At 44.8% G+C, this 24,573-nt stretch overlaps 1 protein-coding gene across 1 annotated transcript in view; it reads right to left on the bottom strand.

Annotated features, from left to right (window-relative positions):
- The window catches only part of LOC110017390 (potassium voltage-gated channel subfamily G member 2-like), a 56,654-nt gene that overhangs the window by 22,523 nt on the left and 9,558 nt on the right, over nucleotides 1-24,573 (bottom strand). Inside the window, exon 2 of the mRNA XM_023960219.1 lies at nucleotides 14,532-15,399. Within this exon, the coding sequence (XP_023815987.1) occupies nucleotides 14,532-15,302 (771 nt within the window). The 5' untranslated portion in view covers nucleotides 15,303-15,399. The remainder of the gene's footprint in view (nucleotides 1-14,531; nucleotides 15,400-24,573) is intronic.

Genomic DNA, 24,573 nt, shown 5'->3' with positions numbered 1-24,573 from the left:
CTGTAATTGTTTCTTTACAAATTTTAATTTTAAATAAACATCAGTGCTAAGAGAACTAGTCCTTAAATCAGGTAACACACACTGTCAGGTGGAGGAACCTCAGCGATCTTTAAACCAGGGCTGCCCAGTCCTCCAAATCTACCCCCTGGCGGTTGTCCAGATCTCCTGCCTTGCTTTCTGCAGATCACCTGGATCAGGGAAATCATTCAAAAAATCCTTTATGCACTAAGAATTATGTAAAGTTGGAGAAAATGTGCGTAAACAAAAGTCAGGGTTTCTAAAGAAGAAAATCTGCAGATATAAGATGAACTTGTTTACCACATTGACTGTATAAGAGAACTGAACTGAGTGATCCTGCCTCCATAAGGTCCAAACAGGAAGTACCTGCTGGCTCCAAAAACCCAAATCCTGTAGACTTCTATAGAGAAATAAACAGCTGTTACTTAGTCATTCTATTGGTCAGAAGAACCATTCTTACTCTTATTTTTTTTTGTTCTTTATAATCCTATTTTTTCACAAGGATTTTACGTTATTCATTCATATAAGTTTTTCATATTAAGAACTGACCAATCAGAGGCCTCAATCAAAACATATAGTCCCACGATGAACATTCAAAAATGTAAGACAGATTCTCTCAACAAGCTCACTCCTCATTGGTGAGGATGGCTGTCAGAGACAATGACTCAGATCGACTCAAACCAAATCCTGGCTTCAGCACTGCCAGCGTGCGTATCGCCACAAAATGGCGGCTGAGCTGACTTCATTTGGTTGGAGCTGGAACTAAGACATTTTCTATGGATGACGTCACACTGACTCAGTCCAGTTCTCAGAGACAGCCAATGGTTTAATCACATTTTAAAATTGACGGAGAACTGTGAGTGAGACTCTGCACTTCAGCAGTCTAAGGCTTTACCGACACCCATCCCCCTCATGGACGCACCCATACTCTACTTTGACATAACCGAGCTGGACACGCCTAGTTTCATCCAAAGACATCAGTAAAAGAGATGATGTGATGCTGTGGGTCCTAAAGTAAAAGTCAGATAAAGATATAGAATTTGTTTTGTAGCAGCTGTAAACACGTCGATCCTTGGTTTTCACACCTTCTAGAGAAAGAGACCGGCGTCTCATTACTGGATCTAGCTGAGTTCAGGACTCTCAGCCCTAATGAAACACCTTCTCGGCTCTCATGGTGGGAAGACGGAGACTTCTCAGGATTTTTTTTTAGCTGCAGGTGCAATGATGCCATAAGAATCAAAACTTGTATGGTTTGATTTCAGTTTTTAAAACTGGATTTATTCAGGCGCCCGGTGACGCTTCATTGCAGGTGAGATTGTGTTTCTTGACTCCGCTTTAACCGTCTTTGTTTTCTGCATATTGATTCTCTGTATGAAGTTGACACTCCTCAAACAATGGCAGCCCGCCCCTCCTCTGCCTCACTGATGAATGCATAACTTTGACAGAGAAGCTGCAGGGTTCTCTTTTAATCATAGTCTTCCCTGCTTGACGCCATTCAGGCGATGAATTAGTGAGACGCAGAGGAGCTCCACAGGCTGACACGCGGGGCAGGGGCTTTATAATGCCTTTTTGCTCCACTCGGCGTGGACTGTGACAGCATGTGCTGTTAGTCATATCAGAAGCTTAGGTGGTGATATTTCTCCTCCTGCAAGCTAAAAGCTGAGCGCAGCAACAAGTGGAAGCTCTCTGCATTCACATCACGAGCTGAGACTGATGCATTAGACATCATTCATGCTGAGCTACTTCAAACTTTATCTTTTGCTTTTTGAAGTCAGACTCTGATGATCAGGTCAAGTCCATGGTGCTGCAGAACTTCCATGAAACTCCTTGGGAAAAAATTTAGGATGGATCTTTTAGTGCTGGTTAGCACAAAGACTTTCCCCTCTCAAAGAAATGTATTGTGCCTGACAGCGCGAGCAGCAGCTTCTCCATATTTAATGAAGAAGGAAAAGCTTCTGTTTTACTTAATGTGCGCTTTGATTTTTTTAATCAACTTTGAAAATCTGGAGGGAAAAAAACAAGGATTTAAACCAAGCAGTTGATGGAAAAAGACATCAATGTACGAATTCTATAACTTAAATGTTCAAACCCCACCTTCTTGCTGCAAGGCAAGAGTGCTGACCCTTACGCCACTGTGCCGTCCTCAAAAGCATGTCTTTTGTTGATATTTTAGCGATTTCCCTCTTGACGCCATCAGATGTTCTTTTTTTGTCTCTCCCACTAAAATCTCTGTTTGCTCTCAAATTTCCTTTTGTGTTTGTGTATTTGTATTACAGATCTTAGTAAAAGTGCTCCGTCTAATTATATCTCCAGACAAATTTTTACTTCAACTGTTAGTCCTCATCCTCTTGTGTCTCATCAGCAGGGAGATCGACACAGGATTTTACAGACTTGAACCCAGAATTCTCACACCTGAAACTCAGCAGAGACAAGTCTCCATTTCCTCATTACTTCATCCCAACAGCAGCATCAATTTTCAGGGTTTTATTAAAAAAAAGTCAATATTACAAGATAATTACATTTCTTTTTTCTATTATGTCAAATTGAAATTACTAAGATATTACAGACTTCAGAGACAGAAATTAGCTTTACATGCGCTCCAAATATAATGAAGTGTTCAATGAAAAAATTCTCTTTTGAAGAATTTGGCAGTTTTTCGTTAATTGAATTCATTGTGCATTTAATTAACTACTTAAATTGATAGTATAACAGAGTATAATTTTTTTTTAAGATAAAAACATTAATAGCTCTATTTTACCATTAAAAATGCATTAGGGAAAAGCTAAAATAGCATTAATTCATAACAAGACCAATACATTTCTGATGTTATCAGGCCCCTAAGTGTCTTTAGTCTTTAAAGACTCACTCAGAACATCGTTTGATCTACTGTGAAAGTGTTCAGGGCTAAGTGCTCTCACCTTAAATCCCAGCTGGGACCCTTTCCGTGTGGAGTTTGCATTTTCTCCCTGTGCACGCGTGCGTTTTCTCCGGGCACTCCGGCTCCAGAAAACATTCTTCCTGGGTTAACTGGGTATTCTAAATTGTCCCTAGGTGTGAATGTGTGGCCTGCAACATGCTGGTGACCTGTCCAGGTTGTGCCCTACATTGGCCATGTTAGGCTCAGGCAACCCCATTTTACCAAATGGGTAAATGGATAGGTGGTTCCCAGTGGTCTTTTAGTTATGATCATGACATTTTTAGGTAAAATCTGAAAACCTGTGTCATTTTCTAAAACCTAGCTTCTGAAGAGAAATGCCATGGAGAAGAATCTCCAGCCAAGATGGAGTGTGAGATAGAAAGGAGGTTATTCAGAGAGATGCAGCAGAGAATACTGAACAAGCCCTTTTCCTGCTCTACATCCAGGGCCCACAGTTGGTACAAAGCTAGATCAGGAAAAGAACTGGTCAACATCAGCACTTGTCTCAAAGGAGAGTATTACTTCCCGATCACACCTCCTAGTCACGGGGAGTGGTGTTCCATCATGTCCACAACGACGACCTACAGCATGTTTTTACCTCCACCCTACCCACTTTAGTTGAGATTTCTGAGGTGGAACACCTTCCTTCATCCAGCCCTTCTACCTCAGAGACTGAGCTCTCCTTCCCACCTCAGGTCATCACAACTACACATACTTCAAAGACATTCTGCTCACGTTCAGGACGTGTGTGCAAACCCGTCAGGAGACGAGACTTTTAGTATCTATGCAGCGCGACGTGCTCAAAAGCTCAAAAAGTTTTTCTCGACCTCATCATGGAGATATGATGAGAGATCAGCTTAATTTAGCCCCCAGTGGGAGGGGCTTCAAAACAGCAGAGGACACGGTAAAAGATAGTAAATTCTGTTATCCCCTGATTCTCGTAATTTTAATTTTTCTTTTTTTTAATGCAGTGTCTCATTGCATTGCAGACTTTTTTCATGAGGCATGTGTAAAAATCCCACAAAGCAACCAAAGTTGTGTTTAGTGCTGCACATTTTTTGACGCAGAACAAAAAAGTCACTTAGGTCTCTATGTAGCCTCACACCTCCATAGTAAATACGGTAAGCAGACTAATTACAGAGACTATTGATCAAGCCAAGCTGAAAATGTTGCATAAAATGTTCAATTTTCAATTGTTAAGTGTTCAGAAAACTCAAAAACTTATTCTGACAAGAAGATTGATGATTTCCGTGGCTTAAAAAATGTTAGAAGGGATTTTTTTTTTAACCACCAATACTACTAGTGTCACTCCTGACTTTCAAATTTTTGAGCAGATAAAGATAAATAACTCATTGTTTTATGTTTAAACAAGTTGATTTTTTTTAACTTTTACTTTTTCTGTCCAACAGCTGAGCAGACAGATGAGAGCTGTGGGCCTCTAGTGTTAGACATATTTTACTGTTACAACAGGAGGTTCTGGATCTTCTGTTACAATGTGTGTATTTGTATGAACACCTTTTGTAATTTAGTCCAAACACTAAAAGCGGCTGGGTAGCTCGGCTGGTAAAGTGAGAGACTACCACGCAGGAAACCAGGTTTCGATTGAACAATGGTACTGGGGGCAATTACCATATCAATGGCGAGCAATTAACATCACCCAGTGAGGGCCCTTCGACAAGCACTCTTAACGCTACTGTCTTCCGAGCGCGGTTCGGCTGCAGCTCCCCGCTCCCCCAGGGGATGAGTCAAATGCGGAAAACATAGGGAGACGTGATGCTGTAGTATCGCGAGACCCAGCGAGACGAGTGTGGTGAGTCGACTCGGCGGCGCGTAAGCATTTGAACAAACATTTTCGATCTTGTTTTCATTTTTTCCGCCATATTAAAATATTTCCGGCAAATTAACATAACCTGTTAAGAGTATTAAGCTTCTGTCAGCCTGGAGGACCTGGAGAAATACATCGACGAGTGCTACAATACCTGCGTCATGGTGAAACCCAAAACCGCCACCACCACCCCCTCCTCCAAGCGTGGACGGCCTGAGGACTCTCCCGGGGCTGCGTCCTCTCCAGGCAGCGGCGTGAGCGATATCCTGGACTCGATTGATAAAAAGCTCTCCAGCTTTGATTGCCGCCTCAACTTGCTGGAGATCCTCCATAGAGAATTTCAAGGTCTGCGGGAGTCTCTGGAATTCAGCCAGCAGCAGGTGCGGGAGCTCGCAGAGGAGAACCAGGCCCTCAGAGAGACCGTCAAGACTCTGAGCAGCGACACCGCTCGTCTCTCCGAGGAGAACCGATCAATCAAGGAAACCCTCCTGGATCTTCAGTCAAGGAGCATGAGGGACAATCTAGTAATCTCCGGGGTTCCAGAGGAGGCAGGAGAAGTCCCCGAGGCCACGGTGAGGTCCTTTTTGGAAGACCATCTGAAGATCCCCAAGGAGGAAGTCCAGAAGATCTCCTTCCACAGGGTTCACCGGCTCGGAGGGAAAAGGCCGGACAATCAGCGTCCCCGTCCTATTGTTGCTAAATTTGAACATTATAAACAAAAGGAGCAGGTAAAAAGCAGAGGACGCGAGCTGAAAGGCACACATTACAGCGTGAATGATCAGTTTCCAGGCGAGATCCTCCGCCGGCGGAAAATCCTCTTCCCGCTGAGGAGGAAGCACCTGTCTGCTGGAGCACGCGCGGTGGTTGCCGTTGATAAACTTTTTGTGAATGGCAAGCTGTTCCGGGACCCAGAGGTAACACCCTGGCTGTGCTGAAGGCTTTCAGAGGTGCACTGACATCTGCGCCGCCCAGAAGAAACCCGCAAACTTATTTAATTGAATAGGAAATAATCGGATCATCAATAATCCACACCTCTCAGGAAAAGTGTTTTTTCTTTCTCTCACATTCATGTTTCTGTTGTTGTTTCGTTGTTTTTGTTTTTTGTTCTTTCTCTTTTCCTCTCTCTTTTCTCTTGTCCCCCCCCTTCCCATGTCCTCATATGTGAATCAGGTAAAGTCAACGCATCCACGGTGAGTATTTATTTATGCACGGAACGGGCGCGCGCGCATACTAGCGCGCATAAGAGCATGCACACGCAATCCCGCACACACACGTTGACAAACTGCAAAAACCTCACTTAGGCTCACACAGGACGCACGCAACATGCAGCTCACAGCCAAGACATGTCCACCTCCTACGCACAGCGCTTGTCAGTGTAGCAGGTACGCACAGCGGGCACGCGCACACGGACGGGCACACGCACTATTTAGCCTTGCACTCTCCCGGTTAGAACAGCTATGAACAGTCTTAACATCGTTAGCTGGAATGTGCGTGGACTTGGCGCTGGACCAAAGAGATTGAAAGTGTTAAATCACCTGAATGATCTTAAAGCAGATATAGCTCTGCTGCAGGAGACCCATTTATCTTTATCAGCTGGTAATCTCCTGTGCTGTTCCCAGTATCCAGTTATGTATTCTGCCAGTTTCAACTCCAAACAAAGAGGGGTTGCAGTTTTGATTAAGAAAAATGTTACATTTACTCATAAGGACACAGTAACTGACCCAGAAGGCAGATTTGTAATCATTAATATATCCATTCAGAATAAAGACTTTTGCATCGCCAGCATCTATGGTCCGAATGTTGACGACTCTTCCTTCTTTCACAGATTCTTCACCTCACTCTCAGCTCACTCTGACTCCACAATCATTATAGGAGGAGACGTCAACCTTGTTATGGACCCTGAACTTGACAGACTCAGCACAGCAGCAAACCAGCGTACATGGCAGTCTGCAAGTATTCTAAAGCAGTACATGAATGATCTGGGTCTCTGCGACGCTTGGCGCTCATGTCACCCAAACACTAAGGGGTTCACCTTTTTCTCTCCAGTTCATCATTCACACTCTCGTTTAGATTATTTATTAGTCAGTAACTCCCTTTTGAAAGAAATTAAAAGTTCCAACATTCATCCAATTATTATCAGTGACCATGCACCAGTTTCTGTTACTATTTCAAGGGAAGTACCCACACCCTCAGGTTCAACCTGGAGGTTTAATACGTCTCTGTTAAAAGACCAGGAATTTATTGAATTCTTTAAAAAAGAGTGGGAAACCTTCTTAGAATTCAACAATACTTCTGAAATATCACCAAGTATTCTTTGGGAAACAGCAAAAGCAGTCATGAGAGGGAAAATCATCTCTTATTCAACGCATAAAAAACGCAAAGAGAAAGCAGATTTATTAGAATTAGAAAATAAAATCAAAACCCTGGAGACTGCTTATGCTGCTTCTGCACAGGAACACATACTGGGCGACCTGAAAAATTTAAAGCTGCAGTTAAATGACATCATCAATAAACAAACACAATTTCAAATACAAAGGCTTCGACTGGAAAGATATGAAAACTCGAATAAATCTGGCAAATTTCTAGCTAATCAGCTTAAAATTAATAAAGAAAAATCAACAATCGCTTCTATTATGGACAAAACAGGGAATGTCACCCATGACCCGGTAAAAATTAATAATGCGTTTAAAGACTTTTATCAAAACTTATACACACCACAGATCGATCCATCAGAACAAAGCATCAACTCATTTCTTAACAATATAAACCTGCCCAAGTTAAACGAAGATCAAATCACAAATTTAGACTCTCCGCTCTCGTTGTCTGAGCTTCATGAAGCTCTGTTACTTATGCCTAACAGCAAAGCACCAGGACCCGACGGCTTTCCAGCAGAGTTTTATAAGGAATTCTGGGAACAACTGGCACCAACGTTTTATAAAACGGTAAAATTTATCAATGAAAGCCAATCTCTACCACCTAACATGAACTCTGCCAACATTATCCTTCTTCTAAAACCAGACAAAGACCCCACGAGTCCTTCAAGCTATCGCCCCATTTCTTTAATTAATGCAGATGTAAAAATTATCTGCAAAGCACTAGCACAGAGAATAGAAAAAGTCACTCCTCACATAATTCACCTTGATCAAACTGGATTCATCAAAGGCAGACACTCGGATGACAATGTCCGCAGACTCGTTAACATAATAGACTTTGCCACCATCAAAAACCAGGAAATGACTATACTATCACTGGATGCTGAAAAAGCCTTTGATAGAGTAAATTGGAAGTTCCTCATTGCTGCCCTCCATAAGTTTGGGTTTGGAGAAGCATTCATCAATTGGATCAAAATATTATATCACAACCCCAATGCATCAGTTAGAACTAATAAACAGACTTCCAACAGGTTTTTTCTTGGAAGAGGAACTAGACAGGGTTGCCCACTCTCCCCCTCTCTTTTTGCAATATTTATCGAGCCTCTAGCTGCAGCAATAAGACAGAATGAGAGTATCAAAGGAATTAAAACCAAACACAGCCATCATAAAATTAGTCTCTATGCAGATGACATATTACTGTTTTTAAGTAATATACATTCTGTAAATGAAACGGCAACAATCATTAATGAATTCTCTTCTATATCAGACTATTCCATTAATTGGAATAAATCTGTTTTATTACCACTGAACAGTAATGCGGAGCAAGGACCCACAATACCAGTTAAATCAGGCAATATAAAATATCTAGGTATTTATTTTCCCCCCAAAATATCAGAACTGGTGCAGCTAAACTACACCCCATTACTGAAAAACATACAGGACGATCTAACACGCTGGACCAACCTGCCTCTGTCCCTTATGGGCAAGGTAGCCACGGTAAAAATGAAAATCTTACCCAAAGTTAATTATCTCTTCTCAATGATTCCCACACAACCGCCATTAAAATGGTTCAAAACATTAGACTCATCCATATCAAGCTTTCTATGGAACAATAAACCTGCAAGAATTAGTCTAAAAACTTTAAAATCTGCAAAAAGCTGTGGAGGATTAGAATTACCTAACTTCCACAATTACTTTCTTGCAAATAGATTACAATATATCTTAAAATGGTTAAAAAATAATCCAGAAACCAACTCATGGTTAGACTTGGAACAGGCGTTATGTGGAAAGATCAACCTGTCAGATCTTCCATTTATCAGCCAAATAGTTAAAAGACAGGATTGTTTCAAAAGTACCAATATAAATGCCACCTTAACAGCCTGGTGGGAATTTCTCAAAATATCAAAATCATCAATTCAACCGTGCAAAATGACACCCATCTGGAACAACCCAGACATCCTCATAAACAAAAAGATTATCCACTTCCCAGCTTGGCAAGCAGGGGGCATAAAACAACTAGAGCACATAATTATTGATAGAAGATTCATAACTCCCCAGGAACTTCAAGACAAACATGGAATATATAACTTCTTGGAATATCAGCAACTTAAATCAATTATTACTAAAAAGTTTAAATACAGAGACAACGATTTAAAGCTACCAGATGTAGTTACCACTCTGATCAATTTCACAATGAATAAAACTCTCTCCAAAATATACAAACTTTTATGTAATTTAGATAATAATATTTCACTTCCGACAACAAAATGGGATGCGGATTTGAGCATCAGCACAGATGAAAGCTTTTGGTCAGAACTTTGTCTAAACACCTTTAAACTGACAAAAAGTCCAAATCTGCAGCTAATCCATTTCAAAACTCTTCACAGAATTTACTACACTGGACAGAGGATGTTCAAGATGGGTCTCAGTAACTCAGACATTTGTCAGCACTGTGACAGTAATCTACCCGACAATTACATGCATGCACTGTGGTTCTGCACGCCTGTCCAGGCTCTCTGGCAGCAGGTATGTGCCGATCTATCAGTCTGGCTTAAGGTTTCAATCACAGCTTCACCGTCACTTTGTGTGCTTGGTGACATGAGTGCCATCGATGTAGAAGGAGGATTAGGCTCTATCATTTTCATAACTCTTTGCATTGCTAAAAAAACTATTTTAATAAATTGGAAAAGCAAGAAAAATATAAATATAAGTCAACACAGAAATCTGCTGCTTGATCATATCAGCTTGGAAAAAATGTCAGCCCAAGGTTCAAGTAACTTTGAAAGAACTCAGTCTCTCTGGTCTCCCATAGCTAACTCCGTGACTTAGGGGGTGGGGGGGGCCTGGTCGTCGCCGCTCCTTGCCCTTCTGCCGTGGGCTGGGGTGGGGGTCGGGGCCTCCGGTGCCTGGCGGGGGGTGGTGGGGGCTCCGTTGGTCGGGGGGTCGGGTCCGGCGCCTGGGTTGGGCGGGCTGGGGCGCTGCGTGGTCCTCTGGGCTTGGGTGTGGGGGTGCGTGGTGGGGGGGTGGGGTGGTGGTCTGGCTTGGCTTGGGGGGGTGGTCCCTTTGCCTGTGCTGGGGGGGGTTGGCGGGGGGCGCTGCTCGGGGGGGGGCCCAGCGGCGCTGGATGGGCTTCCCACCTACACCTGGGGCTGGGATCGGCCCTTTCCTGGCTCTGGGGCGGGACGGGACAGCCCTCTTGGGGCCCCCGGTCGCTCTGGGCGTCATCCGCTTTGGCTGCGGGGTCTGGGGGGGGGTGGGGTGGGGGGTCTTGTCGGCCCTGCCTTGTGGGGGGGCATTCTGGGGGAGGGGGGGGGGCTCTATTGGTACGGGGCAGGGGGGGTTGACGGGTCGGGGTCTCCGCTGAGGCCATCGGCGGTTTCCCCGGCCGGTCGGCTGCCTCGGTCCCGTCGAGGCCTGACCAGAGCTCTTCCAGGGCCGGCGTTTGGGGGTGGGGGCCTGGGCTTGCTCCTGGGGGGGGCCGACGCTTTCTGGCTCCTCTCTCTCTGTGTGGGGGGGGGTGGTGCTGGGCCTGGGGTGTCGGCGCCTCCGGGGGTGGGGCCCCTGGGCTGGGTGGGCCTGGCCCCCTTGCTGGGGGGGGGGGGGGGGGGGGGGGGCAGCTGTCTGACCACCGGGGGACAGTCTACCAGCTGTCCCCAACTTACCCCCTTCCTCATATAACCTCATAATAGGGTGAGGGGGTGGGGGGCTTAGCCTGCGATGAGCCTTGGGGGGGGGGGTTTACTAGGCAGTGGCCCCCCTCCCATGGTTGCCGTATGGAGTGGGCCCCCCCTCTTTCGGTTTTATTTGCACCTTAGACATGTAGGGCCCTTGGTAGGGGGGGTGCTTGGACATCACTGCCAGCAAGCAGCGGATGTCCTCCTGGCACCCTACCCGCCAATTTTAACCACACCTTAGACATTTAGGGTCCCTTGGTGGGGAGGGTGAGGGGACGTCACTGTGAGTAATCAGGAGATGTCCCCTCAGTGCCCTACCCGCCAATTTTAACTGCACCCCCCTTAGCACACACACCCCTCCCCCCTCAATATATACATTCCAACATAAACACACACACATGCACACACACACCCTCTCAAACACACATACACGCACACACATTTTGCAAGGAAGGTGGGACCTAGGACCATCTGTCCCCTGCCTCTTCCCTGGTGGGGGGTACGGGCCCCTTTGCAACGGCGGCCGTGTCCCCGGGGTGCCGGCTTCCTGGGCCCGGCGGTGCTCTCTCCGCGCGGCGGGGGGGTTCACATTACATCTGAGCCGGGAGTGTTCGTGTCCCTGGGGGGTGGGTTCTGGTCCTTGCTCCTGGGCGCTGGGCCCCGCCATATTTCCAACTGTGGCCGAGCCTGGTCGGGCCATATTTACAACACCCCTTGTGGGCCCTCTTTTTTTTTCCCCGGGGTTCCCCCCCTCTTGGGCGGGGGCGGCGGGCCCCTGCCCCGCTCCTCCCTGGACCAGCCGCGGGCCGGGCGGATGGCTGCCTGGAGCGCGGAGCGGGTCTCCCTTGGGGGGTCCTGGCTCGTACCTGGGGTTGGGGCGGGGGGATGCCCGGAACTCCTGGGTGGTGGTGGGGTGCTCGTCTGGGGCTGTGGGCGTCCGTCTCCGGTGGGGCCCTGCGTTGGGTTCTCCCGGCGCGGCGGGGGGGCTGCTCTCCTGGTTGGGCTGGGGCGGCGCTCTCTCTCCCTCCGTGCTTCCCTGCTCTCTGGCTCTGGGGGCCTTGCGGCGGTCCTGCTGGCCCTGGCCTGGGTGGCGGGCTTGGTCGCCCGGGCGGCGGTTGTTCCCTGCCGGTTCCCGTGTGGCGTTGGGGGGATTCCGGCTGCCGCTGCTGCTGCGGTGGGGGTCTTGGGGTGGGGATGGCTGGGCACTCTCCCTCCTTCTTTCCACGTTCCACCATCCATTTTAGAAGAACATAAACACTCACCTGAGCACAGGTGTTAGCTCACCTTTGCACTTACAGTTTGCATGACTGAATGACTGAAATATTTCACACTAGTTGGTTTTAAGGCATAAGTATGCGTGTGAACACTATCTGTTTTGTATATATGTCGACAGGTGGACATTTTTTGCAGCTAGCAGGTGTGTTTATAACATTTGAGTGTGTGTGTGGACAGGCTCCGCCCTTATTGTACTACATTTGAACGTTACCATAATGATTAACAACCAGTAAACTTGTTGCTTTATGCTGCTTCATGGTCTTATCCCCCTTCCCCTCCTATTATCACCCCCTACCCCCCCTCTCTCTATCGTCCCTCTCTCTTCTTCCCCTCTTTCCTTTTCCGTCCGGTCCAACACCAAAGATTTTCAGACATGATTGAAATTAATAAAGTTTGGCCTCAATTACAAAAGGGGTTTATCCAGACATACCTTTGGTTTGTCTGAAGATTAATAACCCCTCTTGTTAAAGTAAAATCTGTCCAACACAAGAGGCCCTCAGCTCTCATCTGTCTGCCCAGCTGTTGGACAGGACAAGTTAGAAAAGAAAAAAAAAAAAAATGCGGAAAACATATTTCCCATTGTGGAATAAATACAGTATAATAAAAAAAAGAAAAATATCATTTTCATTGGTGTGGGTCTTTATTTGTCCAAAAAAGTTAGTCTCACCGCATCACATCACCGCATGTTTTTTTTTTTTGGAAAGTTCTGCTTACAGTGCGTTATTGGAACTGCAATAAACACATTAAACACATTCATCTTTGCTGATAATTTACTTTTTCTGCTAGTCCTGTGTTCAGACTTATTACTGTTTTTGACTCCCGGCGCCGCGCCTCTCACTCCCTCTACGCTGCATGCGGCGCACTCCCTCTACTTACACACACACGCGCAGTTCAGCAGAACACACACATCCTCATTCTACAACAGAAATTTCCGTCTCTTCATTACAGTTTATATTTGCACACTTGTATATACTGTTTGTTTGTGTGATATTGTATTACGATGTTCCTTCCTTGCTATTATTGCACTGATGGCTATGCTTCAATCTCATTGTACAACGGATAATGACAATAAAGCAAATCTAATCTAATCTAAAGGCAGAGCCTCCTGCCCCGTGTTCTTCATGGGTGTCAGGCTTCATGGCTACCAGAAAGGCGACAAAGTGTCTGCAGTCTGTTTATTACTGAGCAATTTATAATATTCTGAGAAGATGTCTGTACCAGAGAGCAGCTAGAGAGCGGTCCGCTGCAGAACAATCAACACGCACCACCAACACACGTGTGTGTGCTCCTTCCTCCTACACACGACGCAGCGCGCTGACACACACACACAGTCATTCTACCACACTTATATAGTTAGTTCATTAGTTAGAGATGTAGTAGTTAGTTGTTACTGTTATTTGTTAATGGAGAATACTGCGTTGCAATTGTATTCATTTGCAATGCGGTCAGGTAACTGCGACACCGCGCCGCCTGCTGGTTCATCACCACGGTGATCAAAAATCCCACACAGTCACAGCTCTAGTCTCGTAATGAGAAGATCCTAAGTGACAAAACTAAAATAAGCTAAGTAAGTTTAGCTAGCAAGGCTAACTCTCTTTTATTATTATTTAAAAGGTAAAAGTGAACAAATCCATATTTTATACTGTATTTATAGTTTTATACGGAATACTTTTGGTTTGCCTCTGTGTTTGTGACAGAAAATGAAAAGGTTAACTTCTTGATGAAAAGTCAAACTTCTATCAGATGTCTGCTAAATGTTTTACTGATCTAATGGTCTAGGGGAAGCATGCTATATGAAAAACCAATACATAATCACTGTTATATAACCGTAATAGGCTTATTTTATTTGCTGAACGGCTGTGGGATTTTGCAAGCAAGCGCAAACACATTTATTCATTTCAATAATCATGAATGCAGAGTTTCCTGCATGTGTGTGAACACAACAAAGTCCCACAGGACTGCACGCAGAAAGAGGCATCATCCGTGTCATCCGTGCATGTGTGCTGCTTCATTAGCATGATAAAATCCACTGCAGCTACCGTACAGCACGCCACCCTGAGGCTGTGTCCAAACAACAGAGAACGGTGCGCCCACATTTGAGAAAAGGCTGTCATGCTTCATGAAAAGCTGTTTGCCATTTCTCGCTCAACAAAGTAATACTCTCTGGGGCTTGCACATTGTAATTACTGTCTTCTTCAATCTGTTTTTTTTTTAAATGGGAAATCAATCCTTTTTTTATTGAAGCAGCAGTTTTTTGCTCGCAGGAGGCTTGTAGAAATGCCTGCCTCAGAACTTAAGAAGAATTGTGGCTGCGAAAGCTTCAGCCTCCACGTTTGGAAACCCTAGTTCTCAAAGGCGACATCAGCTACCTTTATAGCTGGATTTAGTCATGATTTGCATAGGACAGTGCTGAAGAGGAAACATGGGAAATGAAATGAGAAGAAACTCACCCTCTCCTCCTCCTCTCTGAGATCAGGCATGGTGCTAACACACAGCGTCACGGCAGTGATGGCTACAAACAACACTGACAGGCAGGCAAAGATTTTTCCTGGGAGCCCAGAGTGGGGGTTCTCCACCATGTCCCTCAGCCTCCTCATGCAGCCCCCTGTGAAGGTCTCCTCAGGCCCCCCAGGAGGCTGTTGGCTCTCCTCGCAGGACTGTGGTGAGGTGAGCTCGGCCTCCTCGTCTTCCAGCCTCAGCTGCTCTTTGTACTCCTCCTGCCTGAGGCGCAGCTTCCGGAGGCAGCACCATTCCAGATTGTTCTCCTCCACCCCCCAGTAGAGCAGCTCCTCCTGGAAGGACAGGGCGCACATTTCCCTCAGGAGCCTCAGCTTTCCCGCCGCCAAAAAAGTCACAATGATGCGAAAGGCAGACGGACTTCGGTCAAAAAAATACTCATTGCGGCTGCCGTCGTAGTCGTCGCACACGTCCATGATCTCCGCTTCGTTGCTGCAGCTGTGCAGCTTTCCCAGTCGGGTCAATGGAAACTCATCCAAAGTCGACCAGGGAATGCGGTACTTGATGCCCCCCACGTTAATGATGGCTGCTCTGTCAGCCAAGCCGATGTCTCCTCCATCCTGCTGGTGGAGAAGGAGCTGGGCTCGCTTGTAGAACAAACCCTTTTTGGAGGTCACTTCCTGTGGATTCTCCACACGGTTGAAGTGGAAGGTGGTGAACTGCTGCTCTTTACTCCCTGCCAGGAAGGCCACCTCCTGGTACATCCCTGCAGCTCTGCCGGTGGACACAGTCCTGCTCAATGGAACGAGAGGTCTTCACAGCATCTGTGGAGGCAGCGCTGGGTTCTCACCCCTCTTGTCTCTGTTTGACAGCAAAAAGGAAACAACCATGTCAACTGCATGGCAGATTTGTGCAGCAAAATGTCTTTAGTCTGTAAGATTCGAGGCTTGTTGGATGTAGAAAGATTTTCATTTTACAACTTTCCCTCACAGAATCACCAAATCAATTCATCCAACTGAAGCGAATTCAGGTAAAATGACAGCCTTCAGTCATGGAATGGTGTACTGCATTCCGAAAAAACAGAAGCTTGATCAGTTGAGGTAAAGCTAAAAGATGAATCGCCATAGAATTATTTAAAATCAACCCCAATATGTAACAAAAATCTTTTACACACATTGTTAGGCAATGCTTTGTTGAATGCAGCCAAAATGTATCCCAGGACTCTGATAAAAACTGGTTATTGTTTTTAACAAAGTTGGCTTTTCTTCATTGGCATCCATTACAGATGCACTCCAATGAAAATTGTGTTTTTAGTGTTTTTTAACAAGTTTTTAACTCAGAGGTGAATTTCTAACAAACTACTGCATACATATAATTAAAGGATAACTGGAAACACTTTGAAAATAAATCAGAGGTGATCGGAGTGGGGCTTTAGGATTACAAATTTCTACAAAAAAACAAAACGAAAATTAGTGTTGTTAAAATTATTTTACCGGCATTATCAGTATTAACTATCGGCATAAATCAGCAAAGCTCCTCCTTATCAGACAGAGCTCAAAGTTTCCAAACACTTTGTTCTCCACCTGCAGTCGTTCTTAGGATTCCAAAACTAAAATGGCGGCACAGCCTTCAGTTTAAATGCTGAAGGCGTGGAGTGAATTGGGTGCTTTCAACACCTACCTTTACAGTAGACTTTAACTTTGACTATTCTCTGTCTTACCCATAATCAAATGTCATTGTTACTAACTTGTATGCCTTTTTCCAACACACGCTCCAGGTGTTTTGTGTCTTACTGTCTGCCCTGTGTCATTGTTGCACTTGCTGAATTATATGAACCATTGTATTTTTCAAGATTGTTTGTCTCTTTCCTGTCGTCTTAGACTCCCACCGGTCACAGCAGAAGGTCGCCCCGACTGAGTCTGCTTCTGCTGATGGTTTCTTCCTAACTTTAATTCTTAAGGAGTTTTTCCTCTCCCTTGTAGCCTTTTGCTTGCTCAGTACAGGGATTAAACCCCAAACCTTTTCATCTGGTAATCTGTAGGTAACAACAAATCTGTTACTCACTTAATAGACACGGGTTTTATAAAAGTCTGGCTTATTTGAAATGATCTGGGTTGACATGGATTGTAACATTCTTGTGTGATATTTATTCAAAGCACAGTAATGTTGGGAGTGGGGTCATGTGGAAACCACAAGAAAGCGCATTAACCCTTGTCTTATCCTATGGGGTCAAGATGACCATTGACGTGTTCTCCCTACCATGACAAAGGTGGATAAAGGTGGAAAGATTTCATGGAATCCATGGACACCAGTGAAGATCACAAATCATTGAAGAAAAAAGGTTCAGAGCACTGTCTAGTGGGTCTAGATGACCCAACTCCCAATGTTAAAGTGCCTAGGATAGCACAAGGGTTAAACTTTTTTCCCCCCAGTGATTTTTGATTTTTCCCTGATGTCCATGGCAGGCATGGAATCCTGTCCATCATGGGAAGGATGACACATCAATGGATCCCACAAAATAGCACAAGGGGTAATTAAATTTGGTTTAATTTGTGTGTGGGTAGCAACTTAAGACAACCTCGACAAATGGCACTTAAAAAATAAACTGAATTGGAATCATACCCTGCAGAAGTACAGCAGTTCTGCCTTAGTCACATGCATCCTTGCAGGGGGTTTACAGGTACAGGTGCTGCGGCCCGTGGAGGCTCGAGGGGGGAGCGGCTGCATCTTAAATGGAGTGCAGGCTCGTACAGCCACATCAAGGGATGTCATGAAAATGGAACATACCATTGTGGTGCATGTGGTAAGTATATCATGATGTATTTGTAATGCAAAAATATAAGTTGCGTGCAGTCACGACGCATGAGGGATAATGTTGTTCGTGTCCTGACACATCACTCTAGTATGGCGGTGTGTCCTAATTCTGCGTAATGTGCAAATTCCGCACATTTGGGGTGTGCAGGTGATACATAAGTACCAATAGGACAGCCGTAGGTTGTCCACAAAAACCACACTCTGATTGTTTTCTCATTTCTAACAGTCAGGCTGAACGCAAGGAATGCACACTTATCATACACTGACCAAAAATATAAACGCAACACTTTTGTTATTGCTCCCATTTTTTATGGTATGAACTCAAAGATGTCAAACATTTTCCACATACACAAAATAACCAGTTCTCTGAAATATTGTTCACAAATCTTTCTAAATCTGTGATAGTGAGCACTTCTCCTTTGCCAAGACAATCCATCCAACCTAGCAGGTGTGCCATATCAAGATGCTGATTAGACAGCATGATTATTGCACAGGTGTGCCTTAGACTGGCCACAAGAAAAGGCCACTCTGAAATCTTCATTTGTATCACACAGCACAATGCCACAGATGTCGCAAGTTTTGAGGGAGCGTGCAATTGGCATGCTGATAGCAGGAATGTCCACTAGAGCTGTTGCTAGGGAATTGAATGTCCATTTCTCCACCATAAGCCGTCTCCAAAGGCGTTTCCGAGAATTTGGCAGCACATCCAACCGGCCTCACAACCGCAGACCACGTGTAACCACACCAGCCCAAGACCTCCACATCCAGCATGTCCACCTCCAAGATCGTCTGAGACCAGCCACTCGGACAGCTGCTGAAACAATCGGTTTGCATAACCACAGAATTTCTGCACAAACTGTCAGAAACCGTCTCAGGGAAGCTCATCTGCATGCTCGTCGTCCTCATCGAGGTCTCGACCTCACTCCAGTTCGTCGTCATAACCGACTTGAGTGGGCAAATGCTCACATGCGATGGCGTCTGGCACGTTGGAGAGGTGTTCTCTTCACGGATGAATCCCGGATTACACTGTTCAGGGCAGATGGCAGACAGCGTGCGCGGCGTCGTGTGGGTGAGCGGTTTTCTGATGTCAATGTTGTGGATCGAGTAGCCCATGGTGGTGGTGGGGTTATGGTATGGACGAAGAACACAGGTGCATTTCATCGATGGCATTTTGAATGCACAGAGATACCGTGACGAGATCCTGGGGCCCATTGTTGTGCCGTACATCCAACAACATCACCTCATGTTACAGCATGATAATGCACGGCCCCATGTTGCAAGGATCTGTACACAATTCTTGGAAGCTGAAAACCTCACAGTTTTTGCATGGCCAGCATACTCACCGGACATGTCACCCATTGAGCATGTTTGGGATGCTCTGGATCGGCGTATACGGCAGCGTGTTCCAGTTCCTGCCAATGTCCAGCAACTTCGCACAGCCATTGAAGAAGAGTGGACCAACATTCCACAGGCCACAATAGACAACCTGATCAACTCTATGCCAAGGAGATGTGTCGCACTTCATGAGGAAAATGGTGGTCACACCAGAGACTGACTGGTTGTCTGAGTCCCCTGACCCCCTCAATAAAACAAAACTGAAGATTTCAGAGTGGCCTTTTCTTGTGGCCAGTCTAAGGCACACCTGTGCAATAATCATGCTGTCTAATCAGCATCTTGATATGGCACACCTGCGAGGTGGGATGGATTGTCTTGGCAAAGGAGAAGTGCTCACTATCACAGATTTACAGATTTGTGAACAATATTTCAGAGAACTGGTTATTTTGTGTATGTGGAAAATGTTTGACATCTTTGAGTTCATACCATAAAAAATGGGAGCAATAACAAAAGTGTTGCGTTTATATTTTTGGTCAGTGTATAAACAACACTAACAGTCTCCTTGCACTGTGCGCAGGATATGAGGGGGTTGAAAAAAAAATCCATAATCCAAACGACAAGTCTGCCTCTCACCTACTTCACCTTAACTTGCATTTTGTGCAAGCATTCACTACGACCTGTTACTCATGGCATGCACATAAACATAGGCACATGAACATTTTCACTCTACAGGATCCTTCTACAACCTTGATATTTTACAGCAGCGGTCCTCAACCTTTAGAACGCCACAGACCGGTATGACATCACACAAAGTTTTCAAGGACCGGTCTACAAGATATGGGCTGATGATTATTGTAGCAACGCTACGATACATCAGGATCAGACATGTGACAAGAGGAACTCTGAGCTTTTATTTTGACACGCATTGTCATTGTACATCGCACAGGTGTCATCATCCTCTCCCCTTCCCTCACTCATGGTGCTAAAATTAAGTACTGTCTATTAAATGTAGCTTTCTCTTTTTTTGGAAGTCAAAGGCTCCTCTTCTGTCTCCTGGCTGGACGGTTTCCCCTTGTTAAAGAAACTTTCCAAAGACATTTGTATTTTACTATTTTTGCTAGCTCCTGATTTTTATTTTAGCGTTAACCTATCACGTGACCAAGAAGAGCGCCTTGGCCTGCGTCAAGAGTGACATAGACGGATGTAACAGAGAACCGGGCAATTTTTCAAAATAAACCATCTTTCAGATTCTGAAATAAATAAAACGAAAGTCATGTAAGTTTTTTATTCTTTCTGTGCGGCCCAGAACCAAATGACCCAGGGACCGTTACCGGTCCACGGCCGGGGGGTTGGGGACCGCTGCCGTACAGGTTTGCTCATTTTTCACCTTCAGTCCACACAGCCTGCATCCACTCGTGAGAACAGTTGTGACTAAGGCTTAAGAAGCACAGAGAAATCTTCCTACAGAGATGCTGAACTTGACCCAGAACTGAAGAGGAGCTCCTTTTGAGGGAAAAGTAATGGAGGCCAGGTCAGTTCACCAGGTAACTGTTCCTGATGGTGTCATCCAAACAAGTTTTAGATTGAATCAGATTTGCCTCTGTTTGGTCAAAGGAGCATGCTCATTAGATGTCAACTTTCAAATGCAGCCATGAACCCAGAGCACATAAAATGATGATTTGATACAAATCATCATTAAACACACAGCATTTAATGTGCATCACTGCAGAGACCTGATCACAGCAGACTGAGGCAAATACGACAACAAGAGCATCACCACAAACAAGCCTATGACACATATTCAAAGTTTCCTCTTTGTGGTAATCGTTTATTTATTTTTCATTTCACGCAGACACACAATCTATTATTCAAAACAGCCTTTCTCCCAAGACGAACAATAACCTACATTCAGAAGGACATCATCCAGACTCGTACAGTCGTTTCCTGTACACGCTCATTCTGCTGCGTGGGAAATGCAAAGCAGGAACTTTCAGATGCGAATAAATCCCAGACATGACAGAACAACATCCGAGAAATGAAAGAATAATGAAACAAAATGACAAAATACCCAGACAAAACCTGAGCTTTCCTTCGTGCATATTTAAGTCGTTTTGTTCTCACAGAACAACATGCATGCTGTGAGCTTTTGTAGATGGTAAATCGCTTTTGATTTGGAAAATCTTTGTAAACAAAGACTTTTTTATCAACTGTTATGAGCCTCAGATAGCCGAGCCCTGGTGTTTGCCTCCTGCTGCTCATCTTCACTCCATGATTGCTCCAACGTGTCAGTCTGGGTCCAGAGAAGACATTTACATCTATTTACACATTTCTGGGGCTTTTTTGTACCCCCCACCGCACTCGCACACACACACACCACCATCCGCACACATAAGCATACACCAGCTTAGCAAGGACCTGCTGACAGGAGCAGTTTACTGAGCGGGACGCTCAACCCTGAGAAGCGGCCTTCATGGGGAAGAGGAGGATAAATTTAAGCCGGGAGGCTCTCCAACCACACAAGAGTGAGATGTCGTGATGCTTCACAAGTTTTTCAGGGAGCGAGTCTGGAAAAGTGCTTAATTCAACACTTTTACAGCTTCAGAAAAAGCAGCAGGACAGAGATGACACTGAAAAGCTTGATTTTAGATCACTGCATGACTTTAGCTGCTGCACCTCTTCTGTGCATCAGGAAAGCAGTGGGAGTTCCCTAGACACAAAACACCACCCATGCTACCTGCTATTGTTATCTTAAACTTAGTCAAATGCATGGTACAAACGTTGACCTTCCTGGTGCTATAGGTCCATAGAGGGTCATAGAGAGGAGCGGCTGCTCTTAAAGGATGTGCAGGTGATATTAAGGCCTCCATAGAATGCCTGTATGACACTCAGTCACATTTCCTTATTTCTAACAGACTGCACACACCCACACCCTTACGAGTAGTTTAGGGTTCGCTGTATGACCTGTCGTCCACATCATGCACTTAGAAAAAAATGAAAATTTTCGCCCTATGAGTTGTATGTCCCATGCAGGTTTGCCCATTATTCACCTGCAGACAGCCCATATCCACCCTTAAGGGCATTTGTGACTAAGGGATAATAGTCTGGAGTCCCCTGTGACCTGAAAGGTTGTTGGATTTGAATTATTATTAGTTGAGGGGAGTATAGCACTGCTGCCAAATCTGTTGTTATTTTTGCTGTAGGAGTCTGGATGTGATCGTGTTTTCAGAAAAGTTTGATTCTTCTCTCTGCAGTCAATTCTGTCGCAGACGGAGCTCATTTGAATCCTGCATGTCCTTCAGCGAACTGAATTTACATGAGTGTTTGCATAACTGCATGCATGACTGTCACACGCCTTAATGCACTCAGTTCATCTTCATCTCTGTGAACTTTAGTCTGCTCTGGCTGGATCCTCAAGCCTTACTCTGCTTCTTGTTTCAGCAATCAGAGAAGAAAAAAAATTCAAAATGCAACGTGAAATGACGCAAAATAGGTCTGTTAAAGTGCAATAATCACGGAAAGAGCTCTTCTTATAAAATAATGACATATGTGCTGCTCTGAGGGGGGAGATGGAGAGCACCTATTAGACCATGAGTCACAGGAACTGATTATTTTGTCCAGTTTGTCTCCTACAGAGATGCTTTTATATTGATTTGATTTCTGCTGTTCAAAGCTGAATATGGATTTCTATGGTATAAATTATAAATGTGACAGAGCCCATTATTAAACTCCTTCTCACCCGCATGATGGTGCAGCATGGGCATGTGCTTTTAGTGAGCCAGCGCCAGTCTGAGAGGCTGAAGCAGCACTACCAAATTCAGCGAGTTTCTTTAAAGAGTTGAGGGGGGGCATGAACAGAATCGGGCCGTTCTGCAGAGGAGCTGTCAGCCACTCTCAGGACAAAAACATTTATTTAAGATAAGTGGCTCCTTTTAGCGTCAGTAGACAGTATTTTGGCTCAGAGGTCGGGCAGCTTTTACTTCCTGTCTGAAAGCTCTGCAGGTCTTTTTAAAGCTCCTTTTCTGCAGAAATCCACTCATTTCTAGACATCCTCACCACTAAGATAGAAGAACAGCCACTGATGAAACACCCATGTTTGATAGCTTTAATTGTCTTGTTAGATGCTCCCGCCATCAGAGCAAAGCCTGAAGTCTTTAACATTTCTCACTTATTCCAGTAAATGAAGCTCATTAACTGAAGTTTTCATTCTCGGATTTTTTTCCCATTTTTGGCTGGGCATTTGACACGTGTTTAGGAAGGCCAATGATGTTCACACTGGACAAGAAGGGACAGGCTTTTGCCTGTTTACTAGCGCCTGTCCGCCGCCTGCTAGAGTGACAAATGGCAATATTATTGAAAGTCTCTCAGACACACAATTCAATCTTGGTTGCCGTACATGACGCAGTGGTCAAGTGTTGCAATGCAACAACAGTCCTGTGGTGAATCATTACACATCTCTTTTTTTCTAAAAAAAACAACGAGCAATTCAAATGATACTTCAACATGCTTTAATCTTGTAAAACATTTATGTGATAAACAAATTGAAATTAAAATTATTCTAAACCAACCATTTAACTTGGAGAATAATATATCTAGCACATACTAAAAGCAGCCGAGGTCAGTGTGGGCTCAGCACACCAACCAGAGTGTCATACGGGCATAGTCCGCTTTTTGTAAAAAAAAAAAAAAACTACAAAAAAGCTATCCAAACATAAAAACAAAAATAATAAAGTACAAAGGCTTCCACAGCATGTATTAATTTCTGATAATGCACACATTGTCTGCCATTATCCCTTATATAACCATGAACGACCTTCAGTAAAGGTTCAGTTGCCAAAAGTAATTAAGCATCATCAACGAACCGCATTTAAAATTCACATTTCAAACATTTATAGAACTTAGTCCCTCTTTGTCTTACGTCTTCTCTTCTGCTTTTTCGTTTTTCTTTTTTCATAACACCCCCCCCCCCAAAAAAATAAAAAAAGGCTATGTTGAGACTAAAAGTCTCGTCTCCTGACGGGTTTGCACACACGTCCTGAACGTGAGCAGAATGTCTTTGAAGTATGTGTAGTTGTGATGACCTGAGGTGGGAAGGAGAGCTCAGTCTCTGAGATAGAAGGGCTGGATGAAGGAAGATGTTCCACCTCAGAAATCTCAACTAAGGTGGGAAGGGTGGAGGTAAAAACATGCTGTAGGTCGTCGTTGTGGACATGATGGAACACCACTCCCCGTGACTAGGAGGTGTGATCGGGAAGTAATACTCTCCTTTGAGACAAGTGCTGATGTTGACCAGTTCTTTTCCTCAACTCAACTCAACTTTATTTATAAAGCACTTTAAACAGAACAAGGTTCACCAAAGTCCTGATCTAGCTTTGTACCAACTGTGGGCCCTGGATGTAGAGCAGGAAAAGGGCTTGTTCAGTATTCTCTGCTGCATCTCTCTGAATAACCTCCTTTCTATCAGGCCATCTTGGCTGGAGATTCTTCTCCAGGGTGGACAGTGTTGTGCGAATCTTTCTCCCCATGAGGAGCTCTATCAGGCTGACTCCTGTAGAGGTACAGAGGGTTAACCGGTCGCACATGAGAGCAATGAGTGGATCCTCCTGCCTGAGAATTTTCTTTTCAGTTTGCATTGCACTGTCTGCATGGACATTTTTTGGGGGTGGTGAGGAATTGATGTAAGGTGTCTGAAAATCCTGTCTTGTCCGAATTCTCAAAATTCTGCCCAGCAAAATTGAGGTGTTTTGTCACTCACTACTTCATCTGGAATTCCGAACTCGGTTGGTAAGTTACAGGACTGGTAGCAGGAATCCAGGGTTCAATTCCCGGGGGGGGGGGGGGGGGGGTGAACAATTAATGGCATAATGGTGAGCAATTCACATCACCCAG

This window comes from Oryzias latipes, chromosome 11 (assembly GCF_002234675.1).
Source record: "Oryzias latipes chromosome 11, ASM223467v1".
NCBI classification, from domain to species: domain Eukaryota; kingdom Metazoa; phylum Chordata; class Actinopteri; order Beloniformes; family Adrianichthyidae; genus Oryzias; species Oryzias latipes.
The sequence above is the reverse complement of the archived record's forward strand: the minus strand, read 5'-3'. Positions and strand labels throughout refer to the sequence as shown.